Source organism: Pundamilia nyererei, unplaced genomic scaffold (genome assembly GCF_000239375.1).
Source record: "Pundamilia nyererei isolate P.nyererei 1_Seehausen unplaced genomic scaffold, PunNye1.0 scaffold00044, whole genome shotgun sequence".
Classification (NCBI taxonomy): Eukaryota; Metazoa; Chordata; class Actinopteri; order Cichliformes; family Cichlidae; genus Pundamilia; species Pundamilia nyererei.
Genome location: NW_005187445.1, coordinates 268,559 through 286,212, shown reverse-complemented (window position 1 = coordinate 286,212; position 17,654 = coordinate 268,559). Strand labels below are relative to the sequence as shown.

The 17,654-nt window shown below is 39.1% G+C and overlaps 1 protein-coding gene across 1 annotated transcript; it reads left to right on the top strand.

Moving 5' to 3' along the window:
* Positions 1–43: 43 nt before the first annotated feature.
* On the top strand, positions 44–16,250 carry ptpn1 (protein tyrosine phosphatase non-receptor type 1). The gene is made up of 9 exons (XM_005731588.2): positions 44–533; positions 2,707–2,797; positions 5,330–5,430; positions 7,311–7,409; positions 7,524–7,661; positions 8,434–8,643; positions 9,648–9,809; positions 12,366–12,520; positions 13,792–16,250. Exons 1-9 carry the CDS (start codon positions 477–479, stop codon positions 14,051–14,053), a joined length of 1,275 nt encoding a protein of 424 aa, XP_005731645.1. The 5' UTR covers positions 44–476; the 3' UTR covers positions 14,054–16,250.
* Positions 16,251–17,654: the final 1,404 nt, after the last annotated feature.

The window sequence follows — 17,654 nt, the reverse complement described above, 5'->3', positions numbered from 1 at the left end:
GTACGTGCGCGTCCCCCGAGGAGACCGCCCAGACGCGTTTCGCTCCAGAAACAAGATGCCTTCCGCGCATGCCCGCTGGTCGGTCTCAACTGCCGCTGTAGGAATAGTAAAATAGCCGTCTCAAGCAAACAAAGTGTGAAATCCGGATTTGACGGGGGCTTATAAACCCAAAGTGACACACAGAGAAACGCAGGAGGAATTTTATTTCTTAAAAAAATATATTCTGCTCTCTTTTTTTTGGTCACCCAAGGACGGCAGCTACAGCAGGAGGAGGAGTTAGCGGCGTGTTTCCGCTAAGAGCAGGCCGAGACGGTAATCTATGCCGCCGCACTGAGAATTACAAAACAGCGGCAGACCAGTTGGCAGCTACTGCGCGAAATAGTTTGACTGAAATTTGTTTAATCTTCGGGGACTTTTGGTTGTTCGTATCGGGAGGCTAAACAACGAGAGAGTGAGTGGCAGCTGGACTGTCAGCGATGGAAGCTGAATTTCGGGAAATCGATGAAAACGGCAGCTGGAACGCCATTTATCAGGTAAGAGCTCTTGGCAAATTAAGGTGGAAATAATCAGACCGTAGCTGAAGCTGGTTAGGCCAATGTGTAGCTTACGTACAGTGAGGTGGTAGCTATAGTTTCTCTGGCTATATGAGTGTGTTGGTGTTTAGTTCAGTGCCTGTTCTTCCTGCTCGGAGTTATCCGATGATTGATACGTCTGCTCGGGTATAAAGGCAGCAGCTCAACGCTGACTGACGTCATACTTTTTTGGACGTACTAACTTATTTTTAATGATTTATTCTCAGTTTCGTCCACTATTTCCATTCCGCTGTTAATCGGAGGCTTAAATATAGTTATTATAAATGTTTATAATACATTACATAGGGGTATAACACCTGAAACCGAGTGAAATCACGATACAAACCTCCAAAATATCGTATCGCGGTTTTATCACTCCCATACCATGACACACATAAGATGTAAAATGCCATAGGTAACAATTCAAATGGAAATGCATCACAATAATGGTAGAAACTTTCCTTTATGTAAAAACTTTCTAAAGAAGCCACGTTCTAAAGAAGTTTTAGCCTTTCATAAAATAAAATTTAGTAATTTTTGTTGAATGGGGTTTGATTTACTCAAATTTAAATGCATTGTTAAGGGTTTTCAGTGGGGTTAATTTAGAAAAAATACATTACTGACAAAACAAATAACCAAAAAAAAAAAAACCCAACTGAAACCTGCTTTGAGCCAGGAATCCCCCTCTCCCAATATACTATGACATAAAGGATTCATTAGTCTGTTATATGTAACATACAGCTTCTATTTTAATTCTTTAAGACCATATCCTAAAACTTAAAATTAGAAGTACCCCTTTGGAATTTTTTTGTGAACTAGCAAAAGTACTGTTCAAAACATTTACCAACATATTAAATATTTTCTGTACATTGCCTGTACATTGTCTGCCAAACATGTTGAAGGCATTCACTTCCTCATTTATGATATGAAGTGTACTGTTTTTTTTCTTTCTTTCTGCGTATAAGAAAATTTGACCTGCTACTCGAACTTCATGTAATCACCCCAAAGGCTCGTTTTGAGCCAGGAAATGCTCTTAATGGAGCTTAATTGTTATTCATAATCCAGTCGTGATCAAACAATCAGACCTGTTGTGGACTTTGGTTTTCTCCCTCGTGTCTTGTTATTCATCCCTGCTGAAGAAAATTGAATAAACTGAAACAGTGGAACGTGAGGTTATGGACTATGATTGGTCAGTGAGTCAAATCTCAATCATCTCTCTATTATTTACAAACATTATGCAGTGGCTGAAGTTAAAACCGTGTTGTTGTTGTTTTTTCACATGGAATCTTCTTTAACTGTTACATAATTCAAATAAAATAGGAAAAAAAATCCAGTAGGCAGGGCTTTGGATTATAAAGCCAGACCAGGTGATGGTCCCTACAAGCCCATAGCTTCCATAACGGGATGTTTGTGGGTCCAGATGGGCGAAAGGCTGTAATAGAGTTTGGCCTTCTTGGGAAACTGTTAACGCAGCCTAAGGTGATCCACAGAGAGCTGAAGCTGACAGCAAACTGTTCAGCATTGCCAAAAGCAGATAGGGTGACAGGCCCTAAGTGATCTAAAGTTGGAAACGGCTGCAGTCAACCATTAAAAATCCTTCCACAGGTTCCCCTACCTATGCCTTGAAACTTTTTCTCTCACTCTTTAGCTCTCTTGCAGTTATACTGCCTGCAGCTGAACTAAACAGCGTGTTTAAACATTTTAGGAAGAGGTGAAAGCAGAAGAGGTGGGCTTGGAACATATATATCATAAAACAATAAAAACAATGAAAATGAATGTTGTTTCTTGTTTTCATAATAGTTGGAAATGAGAATTGACATTTAAATTAAAATTTCATTAGCCAGCCTAAGAAAGGGTAGTCTAAATACAAGCTTTTGACAGTGTTCGTATTGAGGCAAATATAATCCTGATTATTATTGAAATAGCTAGAGGAAATTGTAAAAGGGTCATCAGCGAATGTCATCATTATTTGTTTGTTTGTCTTAAAGAATACAGCAGTCACACTCAGAGCTTTTTAATGTGGAGTGGATGTTTCTTTTGTTTTTTTTAAACAAAACAAAACAGGGAAAAAAACCCTGCGAAAGCACCAAAACTCTGCTTTAATGCTTGTTTTCCTCCTTTTATTCTGTTACAGGAGATTCGGCAGCAGTCGAGTGAATTCCCTTGTAAGGTTGCCAAATCACCTGAAAACAAGACTCGGAATCGATACAGAGACGTTAGCCCGTGTAAGTTTGTCTTTGCTTGCCTCAGTGTGCTGGACTGCAGAGTCTGAAATACTTAAATATTCCCACAACTCTCAAGGTGTTGTAGCCACTAAAATTACATTTAGGACCTCATTATATACTCATATACTGGTTTCATTTATCTAGGGCAGATATTTGAAAATGTTTTCATGTAATTAACTAGGGTTTTCAGTGATTTTAAGCATCACAGTTATGCCAGGTATTTATACCAAACCTGCTGTAAAAGGGATACATTACCTAAAACTTCACCTGCCTCTTAAAGCTAGCACCATGCAGACAGAGGTTGGTCATAGGGATACAGTATTTGGGTAACTGCAGTAGAAACGTTGTCTAAATGCCCCTGAAAGTAGCAGATTTGTTTGTGTCCTGCCTGCCAGCTCTGGTTGCTCAGTTATCAAACCACATGTGCTTCAGGATATCTCTGAATCTTGCTCTGCCTCTGTGAACTGTGGTTCATTGCAAAACATTAAAGTGAGTAAGTAGAAGTGGAAAATTACAATAAAATCAAACACTGTTATGTTTTAAAAAACAACATGCTCACATTTTCACACAGCTTTCTACTATCTTTGCCACACCAAAGGGGTTATTCGTGTAAGAAACTATGAAAAGTTGTGGACTGGCAAATGTCATGTCATGGTAGGAACCTTTTTCTGATTCAAAATATCACAAAGGCACATATAAATATACAGCTGGGGTGATAATGCGACCTCATTTGAATACTTGAAGGTTAAGTGAATGCCACTGTGGGTCTCTTTGCTTGGTACTCTACCCGCAGTGTTGAAGGGTCTATAATCTCCTATTTATGTTTAAACATCTGTGGTGAAGTCACAGCATTATGCAGCATTATATAAACACCTAAGCTGGCTGGAGTTTCAGTAGGTACAAGAACTGTAATATCAGTTTGAAGTTAAGTGAAGGTAGTGTTGCGCAATAGAAACAGCCTTGCATCACTCTGACTGGCGTAGTGTTTCCAGCTAATTTATTACTGAGTGTCTCAAAAACAGCTACACAGGGTAAGATCAGGGAAAGGGGAAATTAAGTTGTTTTTTTTTCCCAGCAATGCTTTTAGTATCATTTATTTTTTAAGCGTTGAAATAAATGGTGAAATAAAAAGCAAACACAGAAACAAAAAAGAGAGGAAATAGAGGAAATGCTTATCTTATTAATATATGGTTATCCATAATCACACAGCTCCTATTTGTTTGTATTTTACATAAAAAGTGAGTGTATATACTGATGCACAATTCATTCATAAATATTAACAGAAATTTTTTTTTTTCCTGAATTGAGGATATATCTTAAAAATCTTAAAGGAGCCACTGTTTTTTGTGAGCTTGATTTCATTAGCAGTGTTGCCCACATTGGGACTTACTGGTGTCTTTGACCAAAATATTGGTACTGTTACAAGCTGTGTGCTGGATATTGTGCTGTTATGAACTGTTAATTAATACAGTTGCAGTAAACACTCACCAAAAAGGAGCACAAACTTTGTGACTAGTTTGTATCATACATTAGTTATTAGTCAAATGATCTCCATTTAAAAAAGCTCAGTGACTGCAGTTAGTGGAGGCGTACATCAGCTACATGTAAGTACACTTGTCAATCGACGCAATGACTAAGCTAACTCAATAATTCACTTATCTAAGTGAATGAGTTTCCTCTTTTTTTTTTTTTTTCTACACCAAGTTGTAAATATATATTTTAATGCTGTAAATTTGGGTGTTTTAACAGGGGAGTCTTGTGGGAATTATTTGCTTTTAGAGTCAACCTCAGGTGGTCTCTAGAGGATCTGCAGTTTTTGCCACTTCTTTGTTTTCAGCTCTGGAAGTTTCCCTCTTGCTGCTGACTCAAAGAACACAAAGATACCAATTTTTTTCCAATATGTATTTTTTTGATCATCAATGTCTTTGTTTGTTTGTTTTGTTTTCTTGCTTGTTTGTTTTAATTTTCTATAACAGTTTGGCATTTAAAATGGGTCTAGTGCACTTCCTCTCGTGATTATCTTTTCACAGGTCACGCTGACCTCTTCTCAAAATCTTTTTACTGCTGGAGACTTTGCAACAACTGAAAGCCTCATGTCAGCTTCAGCAGATAGTCAGGTTGCGATGAACTTTCTACAAACATCCTGAACTAACAGCTGAACACCAGAGTTTCCTCTTTTTCTCACTCAATAAGCCATGCAAATTTTTTTTCTCAGACCAAGTTGCAAATAGTTACCGTAAATACCAACAAGGGTTTTCTTATTCCCCTTTACCAGATATGAAAATGAGGAACCTGAAAGTTTTTTATACTGCTAACCTTTTACCTAAAAGGTTATTTCACTGGAAATCGTAAATAGCTAATCTCACAATAGTAAACATCTTTAGTTTGTATGAAGATGCTTGTTAAGTGTTCCCTACAGCTGTTTTGGTTTGAGAGCTGCATTTTTAGTCCCTGGTGGGTTGTGGCATTTAAAAAAAAAAAAAAGTTCATATGCATATTTTCATATTTCTTTTTTGTTTTTTCTCTTCTCAGTTGATCACAGCAGAATACGTCTGCAGTTAGGTACAAATGACTACATTAATGCCAGCCTAATAACAGTAGAAGAGGCACGGAGGAACTATATCCTTACTCAGGTAAGTGTAGAAAAGATTCAGCACTGAAAATTCATTATTTCCTCTAATTCAGAGAGACAATGACAGAAAAATCCAAACCTTTAACTCAGTATTTTCTGATTGTATAAGATAATATAGTTTCCTGGTTGGCCTAATGACCATAATATCTTGTATTTTATAGTTACACCTTATTTTAGGTCCTTGTCTGCAGCATTTTTAAAATGAATATGAGTTATTAGTTTGTTAGCCACACAGAGCTAAAGACGAGGCCACTCTAATGCAATAACTCAGCATGAAGTCCTCCCTTTATGAAGGTCATAATTCTTAGTTTCTGCTGACACCGTTTTCTTGAGGTTTTTATTTGGCTTTTATGATAAATTTAGAATCCTTTTGTTTGTTGTGCTTTTAAACGATGAAGGGGTTTCTTTTCATTCCACCCTCATTCTAACCTCAGTCGAGGTTTATCATGTTTTATCACTTTTAAGTCATCCTCAGCATCAATGAGTCGACCTTCTGGTTAGAGTGACGCTGGGAAAACACTTTGATATTAGGGCTCGTTATACTTGCTGAGATGAAGTCACAATTGCAGGCACAAGTGCTGCTTTGGTCTTCATTCAACTTGTCCTGTGCCTCAGGTTTTTGTTTTTTATCCTGCTGCTGTTGGGTTCAGCCAAGTGGACATGAATATACCATTGTGTTGTTCTGCTGTTTATGTGGCTCCAAGTCAAAGAGGCAGCAATGTCAGCAGACGCTCTTCTGGGCAAAAACTGAGGTATTGCCAACCAAGGGATACAATCTTTAAAAGGTGTCCTGGGTTTGCTGGGGCTTCTTCACCCTGGAGGACCTGCCTGGAACAACTCACCTATGAGGTGCCAGGAGAACTCCTGGTCAGTTGCCTGAGGAGCACTGGCTCTACCCTGAGCCCCTCCTCCATAGCCACTCTCTTTATACTGTCTCTGAGGCTGAGCCCAGACATCCTTTAGAGCTTTGACTTTCTGCCTTTTTGATCTACTACCCACAGGTCGTAACCATAGAGAGAGAAACAAAGCTCATTGAAGATTGATTAAAAAAAAAAAAAACCCCACATAAAGTTAAATCAGTTGCCAAAAGCATTTAAAATGTCTTTATTCCTTCTCGCACTGAGAAAGCAAAACTTTTAAAGCACTTTGTGAAGCAAATATTGTCAGTTATTTACTAACAATACCAATATATTAAGCTGGTAAATGCTCCACATTTCATAGTGCACACATTGGAAATGGGCAAATGTAAAGACCCAAAGTGTCCAAGTCAAAGCACAGGGCAAAGCTTGGGGATGATCCCTGCTGGTACTAATGCCGGACAGACAATGAACTGGTGACAAGGCAGAAGGAACTGAGCAGGAACTGGGACTGAACTGATCTGCAGCTGGCATCTTTGAGCTGATAATGGAGGGTAGCTTCGGTGGCTTTGGGTCAAAGCTGATTTGGCAACATTCAAAGAAGTGTATTAGACAGGAGTGATCATGTTTCTTCTCCCAGCCATGCAATTACAACAAAAGTGTATTACAAGACAGTTTGTTTGCAATACACAGAGCTTATACAATGTTATGTATTTACAAACAGCACTCAAAATTGCGTCTATATTTCCAGGCTATTTTTAGGAGTTTATAATGTAGATTAGATCAGTTTTTGATCCAAAGAAGTTACGCAAAGGGTAAACATACTGCAGTCTCCCTCTGTAGGAAATTTCAGGGCAAGAGTGTTTATGCTGAAGACCAAATGTCTTAAAAATAAATGAATAAATAATAATAATCAGATGCCTTGGAAAGCTCTTTAAATAGATACTGTTTTACTGTGTTCTGTTACACTAAAAATATTATTTCCTGCCTTTTATATAACAAATGTGCTGTACTTCCTTTTTAGGGACCCCTACCAAGTACATGTGGCCATTTCTGGGAAATGGTGTGGGAGCAGAGGACCCGTGGTGTAGTGATGCTGAACCGGGTCATAGAGAAAGGCTCTGTAAGCAGCTGTTTGAGTCCTCACAATGTTTTAGTATCGTCATACCTTGTTTACCTTTGAACCTCACTGCTGTCCGTTACCCAGCGTGTAATGTGTACCTTCATGTCATTTTAGATTAAGTGTGCCCAGTACTGGCCAGAGAGAGAGGAGAGAGATGCCATCTTCGAAGACACCAATTTCAAGCTCACCCTCGTCTCTGAAGACGTCAAATCTTATTACACCGTCCGTCAGCTGGAGTTGGAAAATCTGTGTGTAAGTTGTCTTCCTGCTGAGTTTGGTTGTAAAACTGTAGGGTTGGGTAAAAACACACCGGTGTAAAGAAAAGGGATGAAGTGAAAATGAGAAAACTTTAAAAAAGTGAAAACTTTGTAAATATAGATTTTAATTTAAAGGAACAATTTTCATACTCAAGATCATTAGTGGGAAAAAAAAAAGAAGAAGTCAAGCCTGATGGTGAAGTGGAAATGAAGAATCAGGCCAGAGTTAACAAAAAAACGGCAAATTCACAGGGCTTGTCTTTACATACCCCCTGTAGTGGATTTGATCATTAGATTTACTGTACTAGTTTTTTTTTTTTTTTTTGTTGTTGTTTTTAGGCAATTGTAGGCGCTTTCTCTGCGAGGGTCTTTTACTGTGTAGCCTCTGTTTTTATTTTTCCTCCACTGGTTACTGTTCTGTGTAAGACTCAAGAACTGACAGCAACAAATGACATACACTTCCTTTTTGGCTCTCCAGCGAGTCTCTATTTCACACTTGGTGAAACAGCACTTCATCTTTGATGCTGGCTTAATTGTCACATCTACTAACTTGTGGTGCCAACAAGCTAATGATTAAAAGGAGTGTCTGTTTATTCACAGATTTAAAAAAAAAAAAAAAACGTGAACGTCATGCTTGTGATAATTTATAAAAGAGGAATTTGCACCACATGGTATTCTACCCTACATCCAGGTTTAGTTTGGAATCAGCACTTTGTTTTGAGTTTTTCCTTTCTCCTACATGTTTTCTCTCCAATCTTTCTCTGCAGACTCAAGAGACTCGTGAGATTCTGCATTTTCACTACACGACCTGGCCCGACTTTGGGGTGCCGGAGTCTCCTGCATCTTTCCTCAACTTCCTGTTCAAGGTGCGAGAGTCGGGTTGTCTGAATTCAGACCAGGGACCAGTGGTGGTGCACTGCAGTGCTGGAATTGGGCGCTCTGGGACCTTTTGCCTCGTGGACACCTGCCTCTTGTTGGTGTGTACAAACTCTGTTCTTAGGAAGTTATGATAATAACAAATTTAATCTCCTAGGAGACTGACATTTGTATTGTAGAGTATTGCATTAATGTTGAATTAAAGCTGAAAGTTTGAACTTCAGTACCGTAATATATTGACTGAAATCCACTGTTGTGCAGAAAAAAGTGTCATTGTCCAAATTCGTACAGACCTTACTGCAGACCTCACTTTTAGAACCACATCAGCAGCCCAGTTTAATTTTTTTTTTAATCATTTAAGAAGTTTTATAAAGGTTAGAAGCTTTTTATTCCAGGGAGATGCTGAAAAAACCACCCACGCGTTTATTTCTACCTGGCTGGTTGTACTGAAACTCTGCTCAGAGGAATCTTTGAAAAGAAAGAAAAAAAAATCAGTTACTGAATGCAGCTGTATTTAAAAAAAAACAAAAATAAATAAATAAAATATAGAACACCTGCACTGAGGTCGTTACATTGGCTTTTAGTTGGTTGAAGAGGTGATTTCTTTTTCTTTTTTTCTTCTTTATTTTTCAAAGGCCACCCTCAGGTTAAGTATTTCAAGCTGCTAGAACAGCCTGCTGAATCTTATTAGGTGTGCTCCAGTATTAGTATTTATAAACATATTTTAAAAATTCCTGTGTTTACCTGCCTTTCAGTCTAGGTCCTGGTCTTGAAATTAGGAGCATTTTGCTTCTATTTATAGTTTTTCTATTGTTTTCAAGTGATTAGTCTTTTAATTTTACAGTTTTTTGTTATTTTGAAGTATATTTTGTTGGTGATAGCTGCTCTTATTTATTCGTGTGCCTAAATCTATTGGCTTAAGTTGTCTTTACAGTTTAGTGGCTGAAACCTCTGGTAACTCACTCATTGTTCTCAAGTAGAAGCACATACAGTTTTGTTTATTTATTTTTTTTCTTGCTAGTGTGACAGAAGTCAGTACGCTCTTGCACACCTTACAGAGGACGTCAGAAACGTCTGTATTGAATGTTTTTGCTGCTGTGTGTAGATGTCCCTACGTAAAGACCCGTCTTCAGTTCGTATTCGCGATGTGCTGCTGGAGATGCGACGCTATCGAACGGGCTTGATTCAGACTGCAGATCAGCTTCGGTTCTCCTACCTGGCTATAATTGAAGGTGCCAAGTACATCAAGGGAGATACTTCCGTGCAGGCAAGTCCCTCCTCTCGTTTCTGCTCTGTGCTCTTAATGCACAAATTTTACTTGGTTTGTCTGTTTTTCATTAAATGCTATACCAATATCCACCTTTTATATTTTTATGTTTGGAGGGCTATGAGAGTTACTTTACCTGCTTCAGAATTTAAGTTATTGTTTTATTGTTGTTGTTGTTTTTTAATGTTCTACTGGACCTTAGTCCAAAGCTTCAGTTTATCTGCTCTCTGAAACAAACTGTTTTAGTTTCTTGCTCCCCTTAATCCATCTTTCATTTGATTAGCTGTCACTGGTAAAGCGTATCGCGGTGGAGCTATCCAGTCTTTAAGTCTGACGTCATTAGCCGTGCCAGAGCCCAAACTCTGCTGCAGGTCCCTAAGTCCAGCGATCACTGCGGCATCACTGAGAGTTAAAAACTGTCTAAATCCGTTCATCTTTATTAAAATGATCAGCGTTGTTGCTCTACCAGGTGTAACAATTAAGTTTAACTTCCAGGCATCCATGAAAACTGAATTTATGAAATTTAATGGAGTTCTAAGTTATCAGGAAGTTAGCTCGCTAGTTTGCATCTAAATATAATATACCATGTTCTGACTGAGAGATTTATGAAACAATTGAAGACAGGAAAGTAAACAGCAGTGACGTTTGTAGGGTTACTGAAGTTTGGCTTGATGGTTTGATGTGCTATGTGATCACTAGCGACACAGCTATGTTAGCATAATATAAACAGTGAAGCTTGAAGATGAACGCTAACTTTTTTCCACTCAAAAGTTAACGTGAGGGTTCCCGAAGGTCCGGGACAAATGCAATCACATGGCAGGATGCTGTAAACGGACTGAACTTTAGTCGGGAGAACAACTGAGATAATCCATCACACAATACGATCACTGACTGTTTTTAGGGGCTTGTTGAGATTAAATAAAACAAGATACAAAGCATTAGAATATGTAAAAAACACAAAAGCCTTATTAAACGCAGAGTAGTTTGGGGCTGGAAGCAGGATTCATCACGTCATCACTTAAAGACCGGATTCCCACTGAGATGACCATACAAGTATATCCCCTCATTGTACCAGTGTGTACGCTCACTGACAACATCTTTAGATACATCTGTTCACCCACTTCTTAACAAAAATATCTAATCAGCCGATCAAATGGCAGCAATTTGATGCATTTAGACATGTAGACATGGCCGAGGCGACCTGCTGAGGTTTAAGCTGAGAATCAGAATGTGCAGAAAGGTGGTTTTAAATTACTTTGAATGTTGTTCGTCTAAATATTTCAGAAACTTTTGATCCACTGGGATTTTTCCACACAATCATCTGTGGTTGCTGTCATCTCCGTATGGAGAAATAATTCCAGAAAGTTGTCAAATCTATGCCATGAAGAATCAAGGCATTTCTGAAGGCACAAGAGGTCCTTCCTAGCAAGGTGTTTCTAACAAAGTGGATAGAGTGAGAAAATGGATTATAGGTCATCTTTAACATCATAAAGCAAATGTCTTGATGCATGCTCAATCATCCAGGTAAGTAAATCCCAAAAGGTTGATTCTGTCAATCGCTACAACACAGAGCAAACACCATCCCCACAGACAGAGCGGCCAGAGAAGCAGAAGAACATCACTTCAGGAAGGCCCTGAGTAAATGTGGTTATCCCAGCTGGACATTTGTCAAAGGTGCAAAGGCGCCTAAAGAAAGCTCCAGCTGATCCAGGAGAGAAGGACAACTGCTGCCTAAGCAAAAACCCTTAGTGATCCCTTATGTGTCAGGAGTATCGGAACAGTTGAGACGCATTTTTTTCTAAACACTGCGTCTCCATGGCTTAAACTCCAAAACACACTGCGCCAAAAATTGGCCCAGCCCAAGGATCGGGTCCCCCGACACAAACGGAATAATGTAGTGTACACTGTTAAGTGCCAGGAGGATTGCCATGATTTATACATAGGGGAATCCAACTAACCTCTGGCAAAGTGGATGGCACAACACAGAAGAGCTACCTCGTCAGGCCAGGACTCTGCAGTCTATTTCCACCTACAGGCCAGTGGGCACTCTTTCAATGATCAGGATGTACACATCCTGGTCTGGGAGGAGCGCGGAGTCAAGGAGGCCATTTAAATAAGACGTCCAGATGAACAGAATCAACCCTTTGACATAAAGCACATAAACATCCTAAGAGTGAATGTTAGAAATCACTACTTGGTCGTGTGTGTGTGTGTGTGTGTGTGTGTGTGTGTGTGTGGGTGGGTGTGTGTGTCTGTTTTTTATAAACGGGTTTTGTTTTGTCAGTTATGAGAAACCATAAAAATAAATGCACTGAGTTTAATGTTCTCATTTAACTGGTAATAAGAAACATAATAATAATAAAGAAGCATACTGTGATTAGACTGATATAATATAATAAATATAAAGGAACATGTGCAATATAATGAAGGTAAACTGGAGTCTCTGTTGATGAAAGGTCCCCTCTAAAAAATAAACAAAAACAAAACATGCTGCAATATCTTATCGATTTGAAATCTATTATTTTAGCTATTTTTATTTTTTTTCCCCTCTTCAAGGAGTCATGGAGAGCGCAGTCCAACGAGGAAGATGATCCTCCCGAGTTCACCCCTCCTCCTCCTCTTCCTCCTCCCAGAGACCCTCAGAATGGCAAAGCAGAGCCGTCCTTTTTCCCTGAAGAGATCATCCGAGCAACAGAGACCTACAGTCTGGGGTAAACATCCAGATCACGTTTTGTTTGAGTTTATCTAATATTGTTAGGAAAACAGGATTGTGTGTCAGTGTTGATTCTAAAGCTCATAGCTCCGTGGAGCAGAAAGGCCAGGAAACATAATTAAATAGAGTGCAGTTTGAAATATGAGGTGTTGAATTCCTAAAATTAAATACACGGCTTTTAAGTATTTAACAGACACTACAGAAAGCTCTCTGTTGATTCGTGATCGACTTGCTCCATCATAGAGAAGCATTTCACCAGTGGGTGTGTTAAGATGCCACAGGTGTGTGCTGACGCTTACAGGGCCTACAGCCTACGTACAACCTTGCAGATTGTTGTCTAGCTGTAGCTGTTTACTGTCAGCAGGGGGCAGTGTCACAAACAACTGCTCTGTGGACTACTCTCTAACAAAGGGTTTTAAAACCAATGAAAATTGTCCAGTGCAGCCTCCGTTTGTGCTTTTCATGCCACCCTTTTATCACTTGTTTTATTTGGCCCTTCTCGCTCTATGATGTTAACTCTTCCTGTTCAGGCCTACTTATCAATCAATAAGCATGCGACCTATGCACACCATCATCCCTGTACACCTACTTTTTTTTCTTTTTTTTTGGTTGTTGTTGTTTTTACACAAGCACATCTGTGTAGGTTGCATACCCAAAATCCTTCACACTGCATTTCCAACTGTGCAAAAACTCTGTATCATGAATCAAGATTAGTCTTGATACTTGATATCTTGGTTAAATAAATTTTACCCAGGCTCAGTGCACCATCTTGTGGCACATGTGGTATTACAGAAAGGTACAGCGTGGCCCTTTTTCACGTAAAGTTAAAAATTATATCTTTTCAATACAATACTTTGTGAATACAAGGTCACAGTGATTATTTCTTCACATTCTGTTGTGAATTTGTAATTTTGAAAAGGTTTCATAAACATTTTATGAATTTAGAATAAGTACCACTAATCAAAAGGATGTTTTGCTCACAGTGATTCTTTGTACATATGCTGACCTCATTACTCGAAATTTCATTCATATTTGAAAAGAATGAAATCCTTATGCCCCACGTAACTGATTGGACTTTATGAGGTCAAAAAAAGGTAGTTAGTACGTTGTTGTGTTTTTGTTTGTTTGTTGTTTTTGTGTTTGTTCTTTTCTCTCAAAAACTAATCTTCCAAGTTCAGCTAGCAAGGAAGTCCATGTTTCTGTGGAAAAAAAAGAAGTAAAAAAAAAAGAATTATTTTCTCATCTGAACCTTCGTTGTTTCTCATTCAGCTCCTCAGAAAAAGTTCGAAAAAGGATGCCAGCTGCTGACTCCCAGCCTGCTGCTGACCTCCAGCACGCTCGTGACGGTGTTGCTCAGTCCGACGGCCATTTGGAGATCCACGATGATACCTCCTTTCCGAACAAATCTGAGCAGCAGCCAAAGGAAAACTCTCCCATGCCGGGGACTTGGTCCCCACTACTAACCAAAGTGTGCCTGTGCACAGCGCTGGCTCTCAGTGCTTTCGCCTGCTATCGAGCCTATTTCCACTGATGCCCTTCTTCCCCGTCTCTCCACTGACGTTGCAAAGTGGACAAGGCTGACCAATCAGCCCGCTTTGACTCTGCTAGGGGGTGGATTGTTTGGTCTTCAGCAGATTCACTTCCACTGGTTTTAATTTTATAAATGCCGTGCGAGTGGTTGGCTGGCTGCCGACCTTATGACCGACCCAAACTTTCTTTCTGTGTGTCATCTTGGATGCTCAGGGCCTCAGTTTTTCAGGTGTCACATCCCAAATAATGTGTGCTGGCTTAAACGCAGACTCAGAGGGCTCTGCTGGTCTGTGAATCAGGATGAATGACCTATCAGCCCATTTTTTTTGTCATGAGTCTCTTCTCTTATTTACCAAACGACACGTGAATGTGTTCTTCCATGTTAGTAGTAAATCATGAGCCCGTTAGGATTTTGCTTTCTTTTCTTTCTTCTTTTGGTTAAACAAACAGATCAGAAATCATAGAACCAGATTTATGACCAGCCCGTCTGAAAATATGCCAGTGTGGGAGAAACCTTATTTGTTTTGTTTGTTTGTTCCTTTGCTGTTGGTCAACATGGATCCCAAGAGTAAAATGAAATCCAGAGCATGTTGGGGTGGGCCTTGAATTGTTATGTGACTCCACTAATAGCCTGCAGGTTGAGTACATACAATATATGTGTTTGTGTGTATATGTACATTTGTGTGAGTGGTAGTTTTTAAATTCTACCCGGTGAAAAATATTAATATAACATTTACAGGACATCAAATGTGAGATGTAGACCGGGTTCTCTCCTGGTATGTGATTCTTTTTTTCTCTCTCTCCGTGGTAGCCCAAAAGTGACACAGGAGGAGGGGGAAAAAACAACAACAACAAAAAAAACAAGGTAGAGTGACGTGTCTCACTCTGTATTTGTAACGTCTGAGTGATTTCAACAGCTTGAGAACTTTTAGAAGGTTATAAACATTGGGCTTTAGTTCTAGTATCGCTCACAGTGGATAAAATGCCTAACATAACCGAAACAGAGTTGATTCACATTGTAAAATAAGTGAATGTGTGTTCAGTTGGTGGAGTGCCAGCTTAAAGACCGGAGATGCAAAGTAGCCAACGTCCATCTCTTTTCTCCAGCAATACAAATACTCAGCAATGTGTCGCCCTTTACTAACTCTCGAGTTTGAACGGGGAACCAGGGACTTTGAACAAACCAAAAATCAAACACCAGCACAGGGATGAAAATAATACACTGTAGTGATGATCCATTGTATCTTGTCATGGCCCTGAGCTGGCGATATTGTTTTGTATGATTATTATTTCTTTTAGCATGCTGCATTTGTGAATCAAAAGGTTTATCCTAAGAAGAGATTAGTTAAGCTGCTAGCGTTCGTTTACCTTTGGGACTCGATAGCTGTACCTTTCTTTAGAATGTATAATTCTGTATTAGATACAGCATACAACAGAAGTGAGTACACCCCTGCGAACTTTTTTTTAATGTTAAATTTCTTATTATTACTTTACTATTAGTTTGAATGCCGTTAGAGTTGTTACGTTACAAAACAAAAGGCGCTTCACAGTAGAAACTCTGTGCAAAAGAAGTAAGCACACCTTTGACACATACCTGACACAGTCGCATCCGAATGCTTGGTTTTTGGGCTCTGGTGCGTATGTGGGGGAAAGGACATTAGCTGTGTTGTGATTTCTGCTACATTTCTGTGTGAAATGATCACTTGGAGAGAAATCAACAGGTGGTCTGTTCTCTTGTGTCGCTGCTCGTGAAGTGAAAGTTAGGCCGAGTCTAGAAAGGGTAAGGTGACCGTGACGAGCAAGGAAGATTCCAGTGGATGTTTATCCGATTGAACATTAAACGACCTTTAACCTGACAGTTCTCTATTTGCTGCTCAGTCACATTTTAATTGGTTACCGTTGCACTGAGTTTTTCATTTGCGGTGCTTTAACTATAGCTGGTTTTGTCTCTTTCACATGAGCTGACATTTAGGTGATATTAAAGAGTGGTGTACTCATTTCTTTTTATACTGTACATATATTTTAAATCAGGTTTCAGTGTGCTGAGTTGGGGTTTTTTTTCTGCTTTAGCGAGGGATTAAATCTCAGCACCTGTGCAGCCGTTGCACCAGGTTTTCCCGTTTTTTCTATTCTTATGCTGAGCTCAAAAACATGTATTTTTTTATTTACATTTGTTATTTTCCTTTTTAAATAAAAGAGAAAAAAAAAGCACAGTTGCTGTTGATTTGTCCTGATTCACACCTAATCTTGTTTTCAGTCCTGAAATGTCTCATTGTATTTATATTTTGGACAAATAATCGCTGTGAGCTGAGAACTATGAGTCCTCTGAGGTTTCCTGCTTGTTGGATTGCTGTTGGGGATGGGGGATGATTTCAGAATCACTGGAAAAAATGAAAATATGGACTCACCGACCACTTCACTAGCTGTACCTGTTCAACTGCTCGTTAACAGCAACTCAACGGGTTTAGGCAAATGGGTATGGCCAAGGCCACTTGCTGAAATTCAGACTGAGCATGAAAGTGGAGAAGAGAGCTGATTTAAGTGACTGGTGCCATACGCTGCTCAGAGTATTTCAGAACCTGCGGCTCTGCTGGGATTTCCCCCACATAACCATCTTTTGGGTTTACAGAGAATGTTCTGAAAACGAGAAACTGCCCAGTGTGTGTCAGCTCTGAGTGAAAATGAAGGTAAAACTTTGCATGGATTCATTAGATAAATTACAGCTATTGCACAATTTAAAAGAAAAAAAAGATTTTGGCGGGGTTAGTTGGGAGGGACTCGCTAATTTTTCATACGATGACCCTATTTATAAGGTTCTGCATAACAGAGGAGACTAAGAAAAATTTCATAGCTTTATTAACTCAAAGAGCCCGTCATGTTTTTCAGACGTAATTTAATCCTCCAGAAAAGAAAAGATTTTACTGACTTAAAGTGGGGGTATTTTGTAGTAATATTTAACTTCTTTTACTGGTTCTGTTTGTTTCTTATACGGTTCAATTTATCTATGACAGAAATTCAAAAATATTCAGATAATAAAGTAACAAACTGTGCAGTTTTACTGTAAAAATAAAACCATTACATTTTTGCTCCTCAGTAGTTGTTATGCAAACTTTATGCGAACTTATTTTGAGCAGCCACGTATCCTGCAGTCATAAAATTTAGTGGAAGGAAGAATCAGATAACAGACAATGCATAAAATGGGGCAGTTTTGCTTTTCCAGTTATGATGCACCCCCTGATGTTTCTACTTAAATATGCTTGTAGAAAAATGGTTCTGGCTTTAGAGCGTGACACTTGGAGGGAGTGTACAATTGATTTGGTTCTGGTTCTAAGAGCTTAAATATGTTTTTCATGTGGATATCTCCTGTACTTAAGACATTATATGTCAAAATAAAAAGCAAAAAGGTTGTGTACTTTCAAGGGGAAATCTTGCGTGGTTTTATTTAATATTTAACTTTTCTCAGATCTGAGTTTTTATGCCATGAGCCGTGCAGTACTGACCAGCTCTGCTTGTCTTCACCAGCAGGTGGCTCTGTGGGACTGTGATCCTCACCTGTTTTCGATGTGAAGCGTGGACGTGTTTGTTACGGCCCACTCTTTCCT

Bases quoted from the DNA above. Each gene is read 5' to 3' on its own strand.
- ptpn1 (XM_005731588.2), top strand. From the start codon at position 477: ATGGAAGCTGAATTTCGGGAAATCGATGAAAACGGCAGCTGGAACGCC. The intron at 534-2,706 runs GTAAGAGCTCTT...ATTCTGTTACAG, and splicing joins GCTGGAACGCCATTTATCAG to GAGATTCGGCAGCAGTCGAG. The intron at 8,644-9,647 runs GTGTGTACAAAC...TGCTGTGTGTAG, and splicing joins TGGACACCTGCCTCTTGTTG to ATGTCCCTACGTAAAGACCC.